At 39.8% G+C, this 17839-nt stretch overlaps 1 protein-coding gene across 2 annotated transcripts; it reads left to right on the top strand.

Annotated features, from left to right (window-relative positions):
• The first annotated feature begins 243 nt into the window (after positions 1–243).
• gipc3 (GIPC PDZ domain containing family, member 3) lies at positions 244–17634 on the top strand. 2 transcript variants are annotated; one of them, XM_054790361.1, is made up of 6 exons: positions 244–625; positions 6277–6462; positions 6538–6718; positions 12861–12970; positions 14558–14636; positions 15842–17634. In XM_054790361.1, the coding sequence occupies exons 1-6, from the start codon at positions 284–286 to the stop codon at positions 15991–15993; spliced, it is 1050 nt and encodes a 349-aa protein (XP_054646336.1). In that variant the 5' UTR covers positions 244–283; the 3' UTR covers positions 15994–17634. The 2 variants fall into 2 exon arrangements, with proteins under 2 accessions (XP_054646336.1, XP_054646335.1); XM_054790360.1 differs by having other exon boundaries at positions 14555–14636.
• The last annotated feature ends 205 nt before the right edge of the window (positions 17635–17839 follow it).

Below are 17839 nucleotides of genomic sequence, written 5' to 3'. Positions count from 1 at the left end.
GTAGTTTGTACACATTTTACACATTTAAGCTGCAGTCACACACAGATAAGAGATTGTGGTACCATTTTGTTATGTTTATAAAGAAACTTGAATCTAATGTGTTTGTAGTCTATCAAGGGCTCAGGTGTACCACATGCAAACGCCCACTCGCAGAGCGTTGGGTTTCTACATGGAAGCTCATGTTACCAGTCTTCTCTCATCACTAATTCATCCGCGCTCTTTGCCCCAAAGCTTTGGGTGGTTGGGCAACTAAATAAGGGGGAAGGTCAGTGTATATCTCTTTATGCCAGAGCAGTTGCACCACCAGGGCTCCCCGAGGAGGAAGGCACGTGAGCAGATGCAGAACAGGGAGGCTATGAGCCCACAGGACTCCAAGGCAGCAGGGGCAGAGGCCATGGAGGGACACAAGGCCGAGAGTCACAATCAGCGGTCTATGGAGCCCACAGCGCCCCCGCTTCCTCCTCCTTCACCACCACCAACGGGGCCGCCGGAATACCCACGGCCCAGGCTCATTTTCCACACTCAGCTGGCGCACGGAAGCCCAACGGGCCGAATCCATGGATTCACGAATGTCAAGGAGCTGTACGCCAAGATTGCAGAGGTTTTCAACATCTCTCCCTCTGAGGTACTAAACTGGTTAAGTCTGCAAACTCTTTTGTTATTTCATTTGATTCAAACAAAGCTGAAGATGAGGAAATTTGGCTACAATAATTCCATAAAAAACATAAAATCATGACATAAAATTCCATAAATCGTTCCATAAAACAAAAATGAGTGAAGAGTGCAGATAAAATACTTTCAGTTGTGATATGCACAGTTGAACAGAAGTGTTTTCAGCTTGGATTTGAACATTGCCAAAGTTGAGGATTGTCGCACATCTTCTGGAAGACTGTTCCAGATTTTGGCAGCATGAAACTGAAACGTACATCACCGTGTTTAGTCCTGACTCTGGGCACCCGCAGGCGACCATTCCTGAGCTCCTCAGAGCTCGAGATGAAAAGACCGTGAAAATACTTGTACACAAGCAGAGCTCTTTTAAAGTCTATTCTGTGAGCAACAGGAAGCCAGTGCAGAGACCTGAGCACTGGACTAATATGGTCATATTTCCTGGTTCTAGTCAGGACTCGAGCAGCAGCATTCTGGATGCACCGCAGCTGTTTCACTGCTCGTTTAAAGAGCAGGCCGTTACAGTAGTCTAGCCTGCTGGAGACAAAGGCATGGATTAGTCTCTCGAAATCTGTCTCAGACACTATTCCCTTGATTTTGGCGATGTTTTTTAGGTGGTAAAAAGCGGATGAAGTTATTGATTTAATGTGGCTGTTAAAATTCAGACCTGAGTCCATTATTACCTCTACATTTGTAACCTGATGATTAGGTTTTAGAAAGAGTCTCAATGTGGCTAATAACACTTCCTCTTTGTTTCTGTGGGCCAAAGACAATCATTTCAGTTTTGTCTGAGTTTAGCTGGAGAAAGTTGTTTTGCATCCACACACTGATCTGTGCACCATGCTCACTGGCCCTCAGCGACACGCACATCTGAGTGTTGTCTGCATAGTTGTGGTAGGACACATCGCCGCTGCGTACTAGTTGGCCTAAAGGAACCATGTACTGTACAGATTGAACGATAGTGGTCCCAGGACCGACCCCTGGGGAACTCCACAGGTCATAGCCACAAAGTACTTCCTGTCCTCTAGATAGGACTTGAACCAGTTTAGAGCAGTACCAAAAAATTCCTACCCAGTTTTCTAACCTCTGTAATAAGATCACATGGTCAACTGCGTCAAAGGCAGCGCTCAGGTCCAGCAGACCTAAAAGTGAGGCTTTGCCTGCGTTTGTGTTCAGACGGATATCATTTGTCACCTTGATCAGAGCAGTCTCAGTGCTGTGGTGGGGCCTAAAGCCTGATTGGAAAGTATCAAACACGTTGTTAGAGAGGTGAACGTCAGTCAGCTGTTGGTATACAACTTTTTCTAAGACGTTTTCCAAGAATGGCAAGTTTGATGTGGGCTGATAGTTGTCCAGTAGTGTGGCATCAAGACTGCTCTTCTTCTTCAGTTGTTGTTAGGTCCTTTGGAAATGTTCCAGTCTGAAGGGAGAAGTTAACTAGATGCATGAGTTGTGGTAGCAAACTGGTGGGCAACTCATCAAGGCAGCACGTCGATGGACCCAGACTGCAGATGATCTCTTCGACTGTTTTGTCAAAGACGGGAATGAAATGTGTCAGCTCGAGATGTCTGGCTGGCTGCAGAATAGTTACTTGTGTTGTGGAAATGATTGCATTTTTTTATACCTTGAACTTTGTCGTGAAAGAATGTTGCAAACTCATTGCACTTAGTTGTAGAAATGAGTTGTGAGGGCAGTGAAACCGGAGGGTTTGTTCATGTGTTCACTGTAGCAAACAGAGTTGTTACCACAGTTGGTGATGATTTCAGAAAAATAATTTTCCCTCTGGTCTACAAATAAGTGCGTATAAGGTCATGCATTTCTCACAATTCCCAATATTTTGCGTCGAACGTGATCATGTGGTTCAAACACGCAAGCTGTAACTCTGCAGCCTGATGTTTGGAACACTACCAAATACCTCAAGCGCTCTCAGATGACTTCCAACCAGATATCATCTGGCTTATCTGATTTTAAAACAGTATCTTCTCACCCAAGATTCATAATACTAATCTACACTACTGTGAAAAAGATGATACATTGGTTAGCAAACCATAAATAAAAGCAAAAAGCAACACAAGGAAATATATATAATATATCGATTTAATGTTTACTGATTAGGGCTTTCAGAAATAGCGTGTTAACGGTGATAACTAATTTATCTCATTAAGTATGTTAAAATGTTTACCGTCATCAAGGCATGCGCATCATGTCATGCCACATTTGTTATGACGGCAGACTCACACAGTCTGGTGCTCTTTAATACCTTTATTCTCACCTGAACACATCAAGAGCAGTGCAATTTCAACACCATGTATGTATCTACAACTCACAAACACATACGTAATCCGCCCGTCCTGGGAACGACACTCCCTTCTTGTCACCAGACGACCGCGGGATGCATTCATCGCAGTCCGAAAATAACACATCTGTGTTATGCGTGTATGTGGAGGCAAGATCAAGAGAAATACAAAGAAAATCGGTAAGTTGTTATTGTTATCGCTTACTATGTGAGTCTTAATGGGGAAGTACAACTTGCTGCATTCAAGTATGCTCGGAAATGCACAAATATACACTCAAAACATGTGAATTCAACTTACGTTACGTGGTGTCTATGAACGTAACTCTTCACGGCTCATAATAATACAGTACATTAAAGTGTGATTGTGCCACTATTAAAGAGACTAGCATTAGGCAAATACTACATTTTCAGATGTGTGTGGTATTTTTAGCATGATTTCAACTTTCAGTTCATTTGAAATGTTAATACAACCAAATACAGTGGTGTGAAAAAGTGTTTGCCCCCTTCCTGATTTCTTATTTTTTGGCATGTTTGTCACACTTCTATGTTTCAGATGATCAAAGTAATTTAAGTATCAGTCAATGACACAAACTACACAAAATGCAGTTCACCACTGTTCCGTGTTTTTTCCATTTGTGGATTTTGGCCCTCACTGTGGTTTGCTGGCGTCTCAGAGCTTTACAAATGTCTTTATAACCTTTTCCAGACCGATAGATGTCAATTCATTTCAGTTAGGTTATGTTTTAACAGGGGGACAATCACTTTTTTCTTTCTTTCTCCCTTAATGATAAAAATGAATTAATTCATTTAAAAACTGCATTTTGCGTTCAGTTGTGTTGTCATTGACTAATATTTAAATCAGTTTGATGATCTGAAACACTTAAGTGTGACAAACGTGCAAAAAAAATAAATAAGAAACACTTTTTCACACCACTCTACATATAAATCTGTCCTGTTTATCGTTCTCTTCATAAAATATAGCAAAAATGGGCATATTTCACACATAGTGGAAATGATTAATCTTGATTAATTAATTAGAAAACTGTAATTAATTTGATTAAACTCTAATCTTGAATCATTTGACAGCCCTAATATTAATACAGCTGAATTCAATCACCTGACTTAGTGAGGGTTTCCAGAGCTGGACAGTACACTGTATTACAACCCAGCAACAGAGCAGTAAAACATCAACAGTGACAATCGGTATTATTAAAGCCAATATGAAGACCTCTGCTATCTACAGTCCTACCTGAAGGACATGACTGGAGATTAGCCAAAGTGCATTCCACAGCAGCCAATCTTCATGTTCTTATCAGGAATCCAACAGCCACGATTATGCTGCCTTGATTGCCTGAAGTTTCACAAGCTCCAAGTCTTAACTTCACAGCACAATTATTTCTTGAGATCCAAACCCACAATACACAACAAATATCTTAAAAAAAAAACCCAAACATTCTATGAATGTATGTGAACATGTTGATCTAAAAGACCGCAAAGAGCAGACAATTCATAATGATCAGCATAACAAGTTGGTCCTTTCCTCGTGTGGACAAAACAGCAGCTGACTCTGCAGGCAGCTGACATGACAAAGAAGACCTTGAACTGTAGTCAGGGTCTTCTATCGCTGTGAACAAAATCAAAGCGGAACACCACCAGGCCAGATAACATCTAGCTGTGGTTATCTTCTATTTCTTTTATGGCTGATGTATTGATGGCGCTATTTAACCCCCTACACTGGTTTTTACATACTTTACGTATACTATACTATATCTTTACATAATTTATGTACCTTTTCTTCCTTCACAGCCTTGAAAATCGATACAGTACATAGAAATATTGTTTGTGTGCTGCATTAGACGTAACATTTGGGTAAATCTCCACTGAACCTCATCTGGAAACAAACTTTACTTATAAAAAAACAGTGGAACAGCAGTGACAATGAATGATTCTGCACAGTGTCTACAGTCTTTTGAAACAGCAGTTAGACAAATAGCTAATTGGTAGTGGGGATGTTGAAACTTGCATGAATATACAAATCTATTTAGAGTATGGTTACTTCAAAACATATTTTTCTTCTTTTATCTTCACATAATCTACTATACAGTACACGCTTACCAGTCAATTTATTTGAATTTGCTGCCCTCTGGTGCTCAATCCGGATACAGCATGGCTGGAGATTAACAGAGAATCGCTTAACCAGTTGTAACTGGAATTAGGACTGGATCATGGAAAATGGACTGGAAATGGAATTGCACATGGAAATGGGAACGGATAAGTGAATGGAAATGGATGTGAATGCGACCGCAAATATAAAAACACAAATATAAATATACAATCAAGATAAAAAAATAATTAAATATGAATATACACAACGACATGCAAATATTTGAATATAAACATACAGTATAAGTTTAAAAAAATGCATAAAATCCAAATGCAAAGCAAATGGCAAAAGCCAATGCATCCCAAACACAAATGTCCAAGCAAATTCAACAGCATGAATGACATGTCCATGCAAATATGAATGTAAATATATAAATAAAAATATGAACATAAGTTTAAAAAAAATACACTTTAAAAATCAAAATCAAATAGAAACATGAATACGTGCAAAAGCCAGGGCAAACGCGAATACAAACGTATATTCAAAATGCAAGTATATGAATATGAATAAAAAGTGAAATATACTTAAAAAATCTACTTCAATATAAATGCAAATACAAATAAAAATATAACTACAAATAAAAAATGAATGGAAATGCAAATATAAATACACAATAAAAAAATAAAAAGCATAAGCAAAATCAAATCAAGTAAAATACATTTAAAGTGGTGAACCCTCCCATGAGTGGCCGGCCAACCAAAATGATCCAAAGAGTGCAGCAACGACTCATTCTAGAGGTCACAAAAGACCTCACAACAACATCCAAAGAACTGCAAGCCTCACTTGCCTCAGTTAAGGTCAGTGTTCATGACTTCACCATAAGAAAGACACTGGACAGAGTTCCAAAACAAAAAACAATGAACACAAAATGCAGACATTCTCCTTCATAATTTTTTGGTAGACAGCAGAATTCATGGTTCCATTTACACAGCAAGTCTTCCAGGTTCTGAAGCAGCAAAACAGCCCCAGACGATCACACTACCACCACCATGTTTTACTGTTGCTATGATGTTCTTTTTCTGCAATCCACCGTTACTTTTATGCCAGATGTAATGGGACACACGCCTTCCGAAAACTTCAGCTTTTGTCTCGTCAGACCACAGGGTTGTTTATGTTTATATTCTTACACACTTCATAACATTTTGTTCAGATTCTCTTCTGCACCCTGAACTCCCACAAAGTGGACATGCAGAAGCTACTAGGGGGACAGATTGGACTGGAAGACTTCATCTTTGCTCATGTCAGAGGGGAGACAAAAGAAGTGGAGGTGACAAAGACAGAGGATGCGTTGGGCCTCACCATCACTGACAATGGAGCTGGTTATGCATTCATTAAGGTGAATAACGACAGTGAAACAGAAAAAGGTTTAAATGACTCCAAACGGTAAGAAAGTGTAATGTGTTTCCCACAGAGGATAAAGGAAGGCAGCACCATAGATCGACTGAAGACAGTGTGTGTTGGCGATCACATCGAGGCCATCAACGACCAGAGCATTGTGGGATGTCGACATTACGAAGTCGCCAAAATGCTGAAAGAGCAACCAAGAGGCATTCCCTTCACTCTGCGGCTGGTCGGGCCCAAGAGGGCTTTTGGTGAGATGCACTTTTAACAGTGTCATGTATCGTGAGTGTTCTCCTTGCACGTCCCCAAAATGTCTATATTAGGTTAAAATGGAGACTCCATTGTCCAAACAGTGGAGTGAAAAAGCCCCCTTTCTGATTTATTTATTATTGCATTATTATTGCTTGTCACACGTATATGTTTCAGATCATCCAACACATTTGAATATTAGTCTATGACAACACAACCTGCACAAAATGCAGTTTTTAAATTAAAGTATTATTATTAAGGGAGAAAGAACCTGCATGGCCCTGTGTGAAAAGTGATTGCCCCCCTGTTAAAACATAACTTAACTGAGATTAATTGAGATCCATCAGCCCGGAAAAGGTTATAAAGCCATTCTAATGCTTGGAGATGCCAGCGAACCACAGTGAGAGCCATTATCCACAAATGGAGAAAACATGGAACAGTGGTGAACCCTCCCATGAGTGGCCGGTCAACCAAAATGACCCTAAGAGTGCAGCGGCGGCTCATCCAAGAGGTCACAAAAGACCCCACAACAACATCTAAAGAACTGCAAGCCTCACTTGCCTCAGTTAAGGTTAGTGTTCATGACTCCACCATAAGTAAGACACTGGGCAAAAACGGCCTGCATGGCAGAGTTCCAAGACGAAAACCACTGCTAAACAAAAAGAATGTCGTCTCAATTTTGCCAGAAAACATCTTGATGATGCCTAAGACCTTTGGGAAAATACTCTGTGGTCTGACGAGACAAAAGTTGAACTTTTTGGAAGGTGTGTGTCCCATTACATCTGGCGTAAAAGTAAGGCTGCATTTCAGAAAAAGAACATCATACCAACAGTAAAACATGGTGGTGGTAGTGTGATGGTCTGGGGCTGTTTTGCTGCTTCGTGACCTGGAAGACTTGCTGTGATAAATGGAACCATGAATCCTGCTGTCTACCACAACATCCTGAAGGAGAATGTCCGGCCATCTGTTGGTGACCTAAAGCTGAAACCAACTTGGGTTCTGCAGCAGGACAATGATCCAAAACACACCAGCAAGTCCACCTCTGAATGGCTGAAGAAAAACAAAGTGAAGACTTTGGAGTGGCCTAGTCAAAGTCCTGACCTGAATTCTACTGAGATGCTGTGGCATGACTTTAAAAAGGCGCTTCATGCTGGAAAACCCTCCAATGTGGTTGAATGACAACAATTCTGCAAAGACGAGTCAGCCAAAATTCCTCCACAGCGCTGTAAGAGACTCATTGCAAGTTATCACAAACGCTTGATTGACAAGCAAGGCAAGGCAAGGCAAGTTTATTTATAGAGCACAATTCATACACAAGATAATTCAATGTGCTTTAAAGAAAACAATAAAATCCATCCATCCATCCATTTTCTATACCGCTTCATCCTCATTAGGGTCGCGGGGGCATGCTGGAGCCTATCCCAGCTGACTTCGGGCGAGAGGCGGGGTACACCCTGGACTGGTCGCCAGCCAATCGCAGGGCACATATAGACAAACAACCATTCACACTCACATTCATACCTATGGACAATTTAGAGTCGCCAATTAACCTCACCTGCATGTTTTTGGGAATGTGGGAGGAAGCCGGAGTGCCCGGAGAAAACCCACGCGCACACGGGGAGAACATGCAAACTCCACACAGAAATGCCCAGGGGAGAATCGAACCCAGGTCTTCCCGATCTCCAGGCTGTTCCTGTATTGGCCAACGTAACGATAAAATCATTTCATAAAATTATTCCACAAAAACATAAAGTCATTCTAAATCATTCCATAAATCATTCCATAAAACAAACAAACATGAAGTCATTCTAAATCATTGCATAAAACAAATAAACAAAAAATTAAAAAAAATGAAGAGTGCAGATAAAATACTTTCAGTTGTCATATGCACAGTTGAACAGAAGTGTTTTCAGCTTGGATTTGAACATAGCCAAAGTTGAGGATTGTCGCACATCTTCTGGAAGATTGTTCCAGATGTTGGCAGCATAAAACTGAAATGCAGCCTCACCGTGTCTAGTCTTGAAGCTCCCTGAGCTTCTCAGAGTTCAAGATGGTTTATGTGGCTCTGACATGTCAGAGATGTACTTTGGCGAAAGACCGTGAAAAGACACAAGCACAGCTGTTTTAAAGTCTCGTCTCTGTGCAACAGGAAGCCAGTGCAGAGACCTGAGTACTGGACTAATATGGTCATATTTCCTGGTTCTCGTCAGGACTCGAGCAGCAGCATTGTGGATGCACTGCAGCTGTTTTACTGCTTGCTTAGAGAGCCCGGTGAGAAGGCCAGTTGTTGCTGCTGAAGGTGGCCCAACCAGTTATTAGGTTTAATGGGCAATGACTTTTTCCACACAGAGCCATGTAGGTTTGGATCTTTTTTCTCCCTTAATAATAAAACGTTTCATTTAAAAACTGCATTTTGTGTTCAGCTGTGTTGTCAGTGACTAATATTTGAATGTGTTTGCTGATCTGAAACATTTAAGTGTGGCAAACATGCATTTGGTTTAATGGAGACTCCATTGACCAAACTGTCCATATGTGTGAATGTGAGTGTGAATGGTTGTCTACGCGTGACCGGTGACCCGTACAGGTTGTACCCCTTCAAAGCCAAATATATGACAGGCAAAAGTATTTAGTAAATACTGCCAATGATTTATAACATAGGATGTTTTCAAGGTTATGGAAACTTCAGCATCACCATTTAAGCATTCTGTTGCCATGTCCTTTTGTTTGCAACTGTTCTGACTGAAAGATTTCAACATTGCTCTGTTCCATTTCATCAGCCTATCAGGAAGAGGAAGTGGGTGCCATTAGCCCTTTAGTGCTCTTTACCAACAACTCAAGACAACATATAGACTGAAGTGATGAAACCTCAGAATTATCATGGTGGAAATAAGTTTATGATGCTGGTTGCAAAGACTCTGCAGCCAGAGAAGAGCCTTATTAGGTAGGAAGTGCGCGTATGCAGGAAGTGACTCTGGTCGATAAATCAACGTAACTGGAAACTATGACAAGAGTAAGAGTTTTGTTAATTACAGGCAAGAGATATCATCTGCAAGACGGCAAAACAGGAAGTGAGGCTGTATCTCAGCGACACTTTGTCAGACCCATGGCATTTCAATCATCCCCATACAAATGTAGAAAGGGCCTTTAAAGGACATTTCACCCTACAATGAGGGTCCAGAGTGGATGATGGGGAGTATGCATTAGTGTGCAGCATAAAAATGGAGTTCAGACTAAGTTACGTGTTTGTAAAGACACACTTTGATATAATTCTTTCTTTGGCAAGCTAATCCTGGCCATAAAAACACAACATGACCCTTCCAACATTTGGTCTCCCTTTCCCCTTCCCGTAAATGCTTTCATCAAATGGCAAGTGGGCTTTATTTATTGCACTTGAACTACACACAGAAAAAAGGAAATTAATGACTTACTTGGAACCTTGCTGTCCTCAGCCTTTGTTATTAGATCGGAAACTAAATCTCCCATCACTCAGCTGGCTTCCTAATTCCAGAGAACAATTAATGTGACAGTGAGAACAATGTATCAAGTGCTGCACCAGATGACATCTCAGACATAGCTAATAATACAACACTCCATAGCTCTTCTCTTATGAGCAAACATTTATTTGGACCAATCAATCAGGGCTTGGATCAGACCCCTTAACTCTTCACCTAAATACCGTACTTTGAAATTTGTGGGAACATCTTGAAGAATGTCCTTTCCTGTTCCAGCAAGCAAGGGTAATGTTGGTGTGGAAGAACTTCATCCCATCGTTTGGGAGGAACTAGAACAGATATTGTAAGCCAGCAGGGCAAATGGACAAAAAGTTCCAGAAAATGTTGCAGCTCTTTAACAAGCTCCAAATGCTTGGGCGGAAAGCACGTATTTTACAAAACAAAACCGTTTCTCTTGGCCATATTTTTTCATTTCACCGTAAAGTGAATGCAGATGTACGGTCACCTGCAGCTACATGTCGGTCCTGAGGAGTTGCATACGAAAACAAGGAGAATGCTCAACATTGTTAAACACAGACTTTGTCTCTTTTATACAGTGTTGGTAAGTAATTAGCTAAGGTTACTAATAACTTTCCCAAGAAGGTAACTGAACTAGTATAGAATGAATTAGTTACCATAGAAAGTCATTATTACATTACATAAAAAAAAAAAAAAAACTTTGAATATAGTGTAACCTCAGTTAGCGTACACCCCGGGTAGTGTGTTTTTCGGTTTACGTAGAAAATGTAAGCAAAACTTTTGCCTCGGTTCTTCTACAACATGGCGTGCAGGTCGCTTGTCGCATTATTGATGCACTGTGTGAGTTCAACTGTACGACGGAGTATTAGGACCATATTGAAAAAATAATAATCTGAGATTTCGAGAATAAAGTCGTAAATTTACAATAATAAAGTTGTAAATTAACAAGAAGAAAAAGTAATACATTTACGAGAATAAAGTCCCTAGGCCAAAGGTCACATAAATTCCCCCTTTTCATAGGCAATGCCTGTTACGACGAAGCATTAAAATAATCGGAGATTTCTAGAATTAAGTCGTAAATTGCTTGTCTGAAGCAAGAGGAAAGTTTCTTGCCTTCCTGAAGAGCTATGCTCTATTTTTCCTATTACGACATTGTTCTCGTAAATTTATGACTTTACTCTCGTAATATTACGCCTTTTTTTCTCAGAAATGTATGACTTTATTCACCTAAATGTACGACTTCATTCAGATTTTATTTTTCTTTCGCCAATGTGGCCCTAATCCGTCATACAACTGTGTTCTGTAAAGGCATTTTTAATCACAAAACGTTTGCCTATTAGCATGCTCTGAACGTGAAACCGGATGTCATTGTCCCCCAGCTACGTCACCCAACTAACACAGTTACGCCACAAATCCTTTTCTTTATTTTCTTATTGATCATGGCTGCAAAATATCCCACAATTGAGATAGAAGGTTGCAAGTGCCAGCATTTTGATCAAGAAGGTGAGAAACACAATTTAATTCAAGAAATAAGTCAGAGCAAAACACAAAGGTGGTATCAATCTGCCTCATTGACATCTTGGTCAATAATCACGTCTTCAATTAAGGCAAAAGGAACGTACCGTAAATGTTCATTTATCCCTTTCATTTATTATTTCTATGCATTTCAAATTGATTTTTTTTTAAATCAATTACATTTCCATTGTTTCTTATGGGGAAAATGTATTTGGTCAGTGTACATTTCGGTTTGAGTCGGACCTTCTGGAACAGATGAATGATGCTAACTGAGGTTCCGCTGCATGTCAAAGAATTGGGATTTAGTTTTGTAGTGCCACTGAGAGATGTTTTGCATGAGATTAGGGTTACTCACAACGGGCGCGGACAAACACTTTGCTCTGGGACAATGTACATTCCACGTGTATGTTCTTGCCTTTTACATTAATGACTGTACTTAAGTTCCATCTCTAAAACGCCAGTTTTAGCCCCACAGATGACAGATCGCTCCGGTTTGCCGTTGAGTGGCTTAGACTTGTGATGCTCATGAACGAGTCAAGTGTTTTGAGTAGCTCTTTTAAGAGAATCATGACAACCAAAATCTTATATCTTTGAATTTGTTCTGATATGCCCAGTTAAAAGACTCATTCAAAAGACCGTGCTCGTTTGCAAATATCACATCTCTGGACACGGACGAGCGGATAGCATCTGTTAGATATCAGTGCAAAATAACGCAAAAAATAACTCCAATACTCCCAGCCAACACTGCTCTTATTTGTGACAAACTGAAGATGAGCTGATGCTGTTGATGTTGGTAATAACGACCCTTGACCACTCTCAAGGGTTATTTAGAATTAGTTATACATCATACATTCCTAATGGTTTGTGTGTTGAACTGAGAAACACTAAGCGTTCATTTACCAGATGTCTCCCTTTAGTGGGTAACAGATGTTTATTGCCAGAGGACTGTTTTGATCCATGAGTATGCTACAACACTTAATACAAAAGAGTTTTCTTTCGAAGACACCATTTTGTCATTGTGTCAAGAGGCTAACTGTGTCTGTGGTGGAACAAACTGTTGCTTTGGATGAGACTTGTTCTTTTGGACACATACTTGAAGTATGTCAGTTCCAACTTGGATTAAATTAACGATTGTTTGTGTGTGTTTGTGTCTGTTTAGACATGATTGGAATGAGGACCAAAGCACCGAAGTCTAATGAGGGCAAGATGGTCAATGGAAGGGAGACCTTACGTCTCCGTTCGAAAGGTTCCGCTACCGTTCAGGAAGTGGTAAGTTAGCAGAATAATGGCCACTTCACTTTCTGATCGACACACAGCCACACACACACAAAGGCACAAACATGATGGCACATAATGATTTCCATCACTTCAAAGAGATTACACTGACTTATTGTTCATTGATTTCCTGGAGACTTTCCATTAGACTGCAGCCCTTACCAACAAAATAACCCTCACGTTTGTTCTGCTAAGTTTCAGCTCAAACAACACAACAAAGTAAAAGTACATACACTGTCTTAAAATCACAACAAGGACAAAAAAAATGCAGCGATATTAAGTACTGGTAAGTAGTATTGGATTTTATGGAGCTTTAAATATCCCACAATTAACAGAATCCCCTTGTTTGTACAGTATTATCAGATATGTAGAATAATTAGGGCTGTCAAATGATTAAACATTTTAATCAGATTAATCAGTTTTTAAATTAATTAATCATGAATAATCACCATTTTGCCACTGTGTGGAAAATATGCGGGGCTGTACGGTGGTCTAGTGGTTAGCATGTTGGCCTACACAGTAACAGCCTGGAGATTGGGAAGATCTGGGTTCAATTCTCCCTTGGGCATTTTCTGTGTGGAGTTTGCATGTTCTCTCCGTGCGTGCGTGCGTTTTCTCCGGGTACTCTGGTTTCCTCTCACATTCCAAAAACATGCATGTTAGGTTAATTGGCGACTCTACGCCCGAAGTCAGCTGGGATAGGCTCCAGCATGCCCCCGCGACCCTAAAAGAGGAGAAGCGGTATAGAAAATGGATGGTTGGATGCAAAATATGCTGTAACATTTTTGCTATATTTTTAGGAAGAGAAAGATACTGTAAATGACAGGACACAATTATATATTTTTGTATGTATTAACAGCTCCAAATGAACTGAAAGTTTAAATGAAGCTGAAATACGCCACACGTCTGAAAATGTATTTGCCTAACGCTAATAAAAAGTAGCAGAATCACACTTTAATCACGTTATGATGAGCTACGAAGGGTTGTGTTCAAAGACACCACTTAAGTTGAATTGACATGTTTTGAGTGTAGATGTATTTTCTGGGATTTCCCAGCGTACTTAAATGCAGCAAGTTGTACTTCCGCAGTAAGAGTTTACGTTCGTGAGAGATAAGAATTACTGTTTACTTACTGTTTTGCTTTGTCTTTCTGTTTATTTAGACCACACATACATGCATAATAACGATGTTGTTGTGATTTTCGGATGGTTTCGGATTGCACTGTTGTTGATGTGTTCAGGTCACAATAACGTTATTAAAGAGCGGCAGACTCTGGGCGGACAATATTGTGGCGAGCGAAGTGGCTTGACATGACATGTGCATGCGTTAATGATGGTAAAAACTTTAGCTTTATTAGATAAATACATTAGTTACCGCCGTTAACGCGCTATTTTTGACAGCCCTAATAATAATAATAATAATAATAATAATTTGTCACTTATGATGAAATCCAAAGTACGTTTAAAATAAAGTGAGTGCTTAGTTAACATGATCTCCATATATACTGTACATACTCCACCTGATTATACACATTACAACTCTAGTTTACATTTTAAGCACCGGTACATTCTCCTTCCAGCAGAATGAGTTTGAGGAACAAGCCACCATGAAAGTGGACGACCTGCTGGAGAGCTACATGGGCATCCGAGATTTAGAGCTCGGTAAGACCGCTTTATTGTTTATGGGCAAACATATTAGGACAGTTATTTATTTGCTTCCACCCATCCAAGAAACATGGAATGTGTCTGTGGTGATTCTTGTCCATTGATTCATTTGTGAGATCAGAGGTCACTTATGTTACCAAGGTCAGTTTTTGTTTGGTTGATACCAAAGGTGTTTGATGGGGTTGAGTTCCAGTGCTTCCACAGCAAACTTGTCCAAATCATGCCTTTATGATTTGGGTTTGCACACTGGGCTTTAGTCATTCTACAACAGTACACGGCTTTCATTAAGATGTACGCTTCCAGGATCTTAAACTTTTAGGAGAAGGCAGGCAGACAGTAAGTGCTGGTTATTGACTACTTTCTAACCTGAGACATGAAATGCAGTTAAATATTCCATTACAGGCATAAAACTCATCGGCTAAGACTGGTAATTGAATTTGTGGTGACTTCCTTTGTTTAAATGTCATGAAAGGCTGCCAAGATGCAGTGTCTTCTTCATGATAATTGCGCAAGACGTTTATTAGGGTGACCAAACATCCTGGTTTCCCAAGCCAAATCCCGTTTTCACATCCTGTCCTGGCCATCCTGTTTTTTTTTTCCCTTTAAGAAAGTAATTGTTTTCCAATTGAGTGGCAATAGGGAACTCTGCTGTATGTGATGTAATCCCCAAGATGCTGCGTGTGGGTGGCTTTTTGAATTAGTTTTGCCAAAAAGCCCCAAAAAGCCAAAGAAAAGCAAAACAGTTAATCCGCTGACGTTTGCCGAGTTGAATACTCGTAACATTGGGACGTCATGCACAACTGCGGTTCAAATTTCCAAGTTCTTGAGAGTTTAGCAGGCAAATTTTTCCCCAAAACACCGATTACATTAAAAAAGTTAACAAGCATTTGACCACAGGTTCCTGTGTTGTTCTGTTTTTTAAAAATCATATTCATGCCGGTTTTTGAACGTTCTTCCTCTGGAATTTGTGTCTGGTTTTCGCAAATATTTCCTAATGTAACAATTTTCTATCCATAAAGATGAAGCATACTTTAAATGAATTGAAATTCCAAAGCCTCTTTGAGTAAACTTGGAGTAATATTTGAGTATCTCAGCCGAGTGTCTGAAGAGTTACTCAAAAATAAAGTTCAGTGATGCAGCGTCATCCATCTCTTCTAACAACCAAATCAAATTTTGACCCGTGTATCCCATCTTCTGTGCAGCAACCACCATTGTGGAGGCGGGCAAAGACAAGAAGAACCCTGATGACTTTGCAGAGGCCCTGGACTCGGTTCTGGGAGACTTTGCATTTCCTGATGTCTTCTTGTTCGATGTCTGGGGAGTAATTGGAGATGTCAAGAACGGCAGAATCTAGATTTTTATTGAGACCTCGGAGCTGTTCTCTCTGGTACATCCAATTATAAGAAGGCATTGTAGCCTTCTCATTTCTTACATGAACGTTTCATTCATTCATACATGTTTAATGCTTGAATACATTTAACATTTATGCAAGAATCACTTCCTTCTAAAACCATTGCAGGGACTGAAATGTATGTTTTGTCTGTTTTGGTCTGTAGGCACATTATCGCCCATGTCTGACTGGGGTTTTGATCAACGTTTACATTATCAATAATTAAAAGGAATGTAGTGAAGGAAAATAAAAACAGCACATTGTTTAGATCAGGTGTCTCCAACCTCTACGACGCATATCGAATCATGTGGAGGGCAACCTTCAACCTCCCTGAACTATTCCAATTTATATAATTCTATGTATCTGTATACTTTAAACTATGTATAATTAAATGTTACCTTTAGATAATGACTATTCATTTGACAGGCAGCGTATGTGACTGCATATTGCTCTAAGGTGTTCATGATTTTGTAATTAATTACATTAATTTTAACAATATTTCTGTACAAACATTTTGTAAATTTCACAGAGACACTTTTTGGACAATCATTTATGAAAGTAAAACAAATCATGTGATCAAATTTGGACTTGAAATGTAAGGAAATCCTCTGCAGGACTATTGGGCACAATGTTGGCTGCCCCTGGTTTCGATTGTGTTTAGTTAAGACAATTTCATTGTGGTTTGCAATGCTGAGAACATCTGCATCAACAAAACAATTTCCAGGTTAACGTTATTTACTCTGTTTGTAATACTTGAACCAGACTGCTCGGTCTGTGCGATTCTTAGAAAAAAGTGCAAATGATTCACACACCGGTCTTTCCTAATTTATTACCGGGTTCACATCGTATTTCCTGGTCTTTTAATTCGGCTATCACTACCTGTTTTCCACGACAGAGTATTAGGGCCACATTGAAAAAAAAAATCTGAGATTTTGAGAATAAAGTTGTACATTTATGAAAAAAAGCCATACATTTCCGAGAATAAAGTCGTAAATTTACGAGAAAAAAGTAATACCGTATTACCTTTGCCCAAGGACAGAGGGCACATAAGTCCCCCCTTTTCATAGCTGTCTCAGGCAATGTCTGTTACGGAGTATTAAAATCATGAGATGTCGAGAATAAAGTTGTAACTATACAGCAATAAAGTTGTAACTTTATGGTACAGGCATTGCCTGAGACAGCTACAAAAAGGGGAAACTTACAGTATGTGAGCTTTGGCCTTGGGCATGGGCAGGGTAAGGAAGGCGGAAGTGAGGAGGGCTACACATGCTAATCTGTTCGTGCTCAACTGCTCTTGTTGCCAAGTTATAAATCAAAGCTCGCCTGAAAGAAAGACGAAAGCTTCCTTCCTTCCTGATGCTCTATTTTCCCTCTGACACGTAATATTACGTTATTCTCGTAAATGTACAACTTATGACTTTATTCTTGTAAATCTATTACTTTATTCTCGAAATCTCAGATTAAAAAAAAAAAAAAAATGTTTATGTCGCCCTAACACTCGGTCGCAGTTTTCCTTGCCGACAGCGCCTCCTCCATTTTTATTTTCATTACAAACTTCTCCATCTTCATGGAGCCTGTGTACTTCTTCTCCAGCCTGTTGATTAGTTTGCCACCTTGCTGGAGGCTTGTGTATCCTTCAAGCATGAATAAACACACTACACAAAGTCCCCCCTGCCTCTCACTTCAGTTCTTACTTTCCCCCCCTCATGATTACGTCTTTATTTACTTTTCAGATACTTATGTAAAAGCATGCCAGGAAGGTAGTGAGTCAGGAAGTGAGATAAGCTACAGTAAAGCTTTTTTCCTGCTG

The sequence above is a fragment of the Dunckerocampus dactyliophorus genome, chromosome 10 (genome assembly GCF_027744805.1).
Source record: "Dunckerocampus dactyliophorus isolate RoL2022-P2 chromosome 10, RoL_Ddac_1.1, whole genome shotgun sequence".
In the NCBI taxonomy this organism is placed as follows: Eukaryota; Metazoa; Chordata; class Actinopteri; order Syngnathiformes; family Syngnathidae; genus Dunckerocampus; species Dunckerocampus dactyliophorus.
This window is presented reverse-complemented; position numbering and strand designations above follow the sequence as displayed.

Coding starts and splice junctions, on each gene's coding strand:
- gipc3 (XM_054790360.1), top strand. CDS start 284: ATGCCAGAGCAGTTGCACCACCAGGGCTCCCCGAGGAGGAAGGCACGT. Junction 6,463..6,537: donor CTGGTTATGCATTCATTAAG/GTGAATAACGAC, acceptor TGTTTCCCACAG/AGGATAAAGGAAGGCAGCAC. Junction 6,719..12,860: donor CGGGCCCAAGAGGGCTTTTG/GTGAGATGCACT, acceptor GTGTCTGTTTAG/ACATGATTGGAATGAGGACC.